This window comes from Mastacembelus armatus, chromosome 21 (assembly GCF_900324485.2).
Source record: "Mastacembelus armatus chromosome 21, fMasArm1.2, whole genome shotgun sequence".
Classification (NCBI taxonomy): Eukaryota; Metazoa; Chordata; class Actinopteri; order Synbranchiformes; family Mastacembelidae; genus Mastacembelus; species Mastacembelus armatus.
The window spans coordinates 26,646,965-26,648,627 of NC_046653.1; the positions used below are offsets into that span (position 1 = coordinate 26,646,965).

General features: G+C 35.2%; 1 protein-coding gene across 1 annotated transcript; it reads right to left on the reverse strand.

The window, feature by feature from the left end:
* Positions 1-215: 215 nt before the first annotated feature.
* On the reverse strand, positions 216-1,133 carry LOC113123183 (olfactory receptor 11A1-like). The gene has a single exon (XM_026295003.1). It carries the CDS (start codon positions 1,131-1,133, stop codon positions 216-218), a length of 918 nt encoding a protein of 305 aa, XP_026150788.1.
* Between the last annotated feature and the right edge of the window lie 530 nt (positions 1,134-1,663).

The window sequence follows — 1,663 nt, forward strand, 5'->3', positions numbered from 1 at the left end:
AGCACAATTCAGAATGAAACTTATGATCTAGAAATGTTGCGTTTTGGAATAATGGCAGAAATTGATCAGTGGTCACATTCTTGAAGTTTACAATGATTTTTACTGTGTGTCATTGAATCAAAACAAACCCTGACAATATTTTTCAGGGATCAGTCAAGTCACATCTCTGCCTGATTATTTCAGAATATGAACTAGCATTGATACAGTTACTGCATTTAATCTTGACAGAACAACTTCTTGAGGTGTTTATAAATTTCTTTCATTTTTAGTCCATATATAATTGGGTTAAATAGAGGATTATACAAAACTAACTGTAAAGTCATTATTAAACGTGCAAGTTTTGGAAAATCAGTTTCCAGTCGAACTGTAATAACATCATATGTTGACAAAAAGAAATAGTTTATTAAAACCATCAGGTGAGGTAAACAGGTCTGTGCAGCTTTTCTCCTGACTTCTCCAGAGCTGTGATAACATATTATAAGTATCCTGGTGTATGTAAAAAGTATGAAGAGCACAGGGAGAACAACAGAATTTACCAACAAAAACAAACCAAATATAGTTACAGCTCTGGAACTCACACAAAAAAGTTTGTAAATTGAGTTATTGCAAAAAATGACTTTCAGAGTAAAACTACAGAGTTTTTGATTAGCGCTCAGTGTTGTTAATCCCACAACCTGACAGGCAGGCACAAGCCAAGATAAAGCCAGAAAGACATTGATTGTTCTTTTCCTCATGATAGTTGGATACTGCAGAGGTTTACATATAGACACATACCTGTCATAGGACATGGCTGCCAACAGTAAAAACTCTGAAGCAGCTAAAGTATAAAACATAAAATACTGAACCAGACAGGCCTGATAAGATATGATCTGTTGTTCAGATAAAAAGTCGATGAGTAGCTTTGGGTAGATATTAGTGCTGAGAAGAACAGAGTTCAGTAACAAAGCTGCAATGAAAATGTACATAGGCTCATGGAGGTCTCTGTGTTTCCAGATCAGGTACACAATAGTACCATTACTGCAGATTATTAGAATATAAACTATTAAAACAACCATAAAAAAAAGGTATCTGTATTTGTGAACCTCCACATGCCCACCAAATGTTATATATGTCACATTTAAATCTTCCTCCATTAAGAAAGACAAACTATAAACTATTGATTTATGAGACAGGTATTTCATATAACAAGAATACGTGATTCAAAAACTGAGGTGTTTGACTTCTGAAGATTTTAAAAATGATGGATTCTCTTGTTCATTCACAGTTACCTGATCTTCAAACTCACTGAGTGCTCATGTCCAAAGCTCAGAGAGAGAACTGTTTAATCCTGCGACATATTTTTATCAGTCTGATTCATCCTCCATGGATCTCATTAAACTTTCCACCCAGACTGACTAACATGTAAACACCTTTATCAAACTCTAGAGGCCTGAATCCAAGTTTGTTGTTCCACCTGTTTCACTGAGGATTAGGACCTGCTGTTATTTTCAATGCACTGTTGTGTAAACAACATCATTCTGTTTATTTCTATAGAAATAAAAAAACATACATATATATATATATACATTTTCCATGGGTGTATGGGCCGTAGACACGTTTTGAAGGTGAACCTTCCGCCCATCCTGAGGTCCTGAGCACTGGGGAACAGGTTTTCATTGAAGAT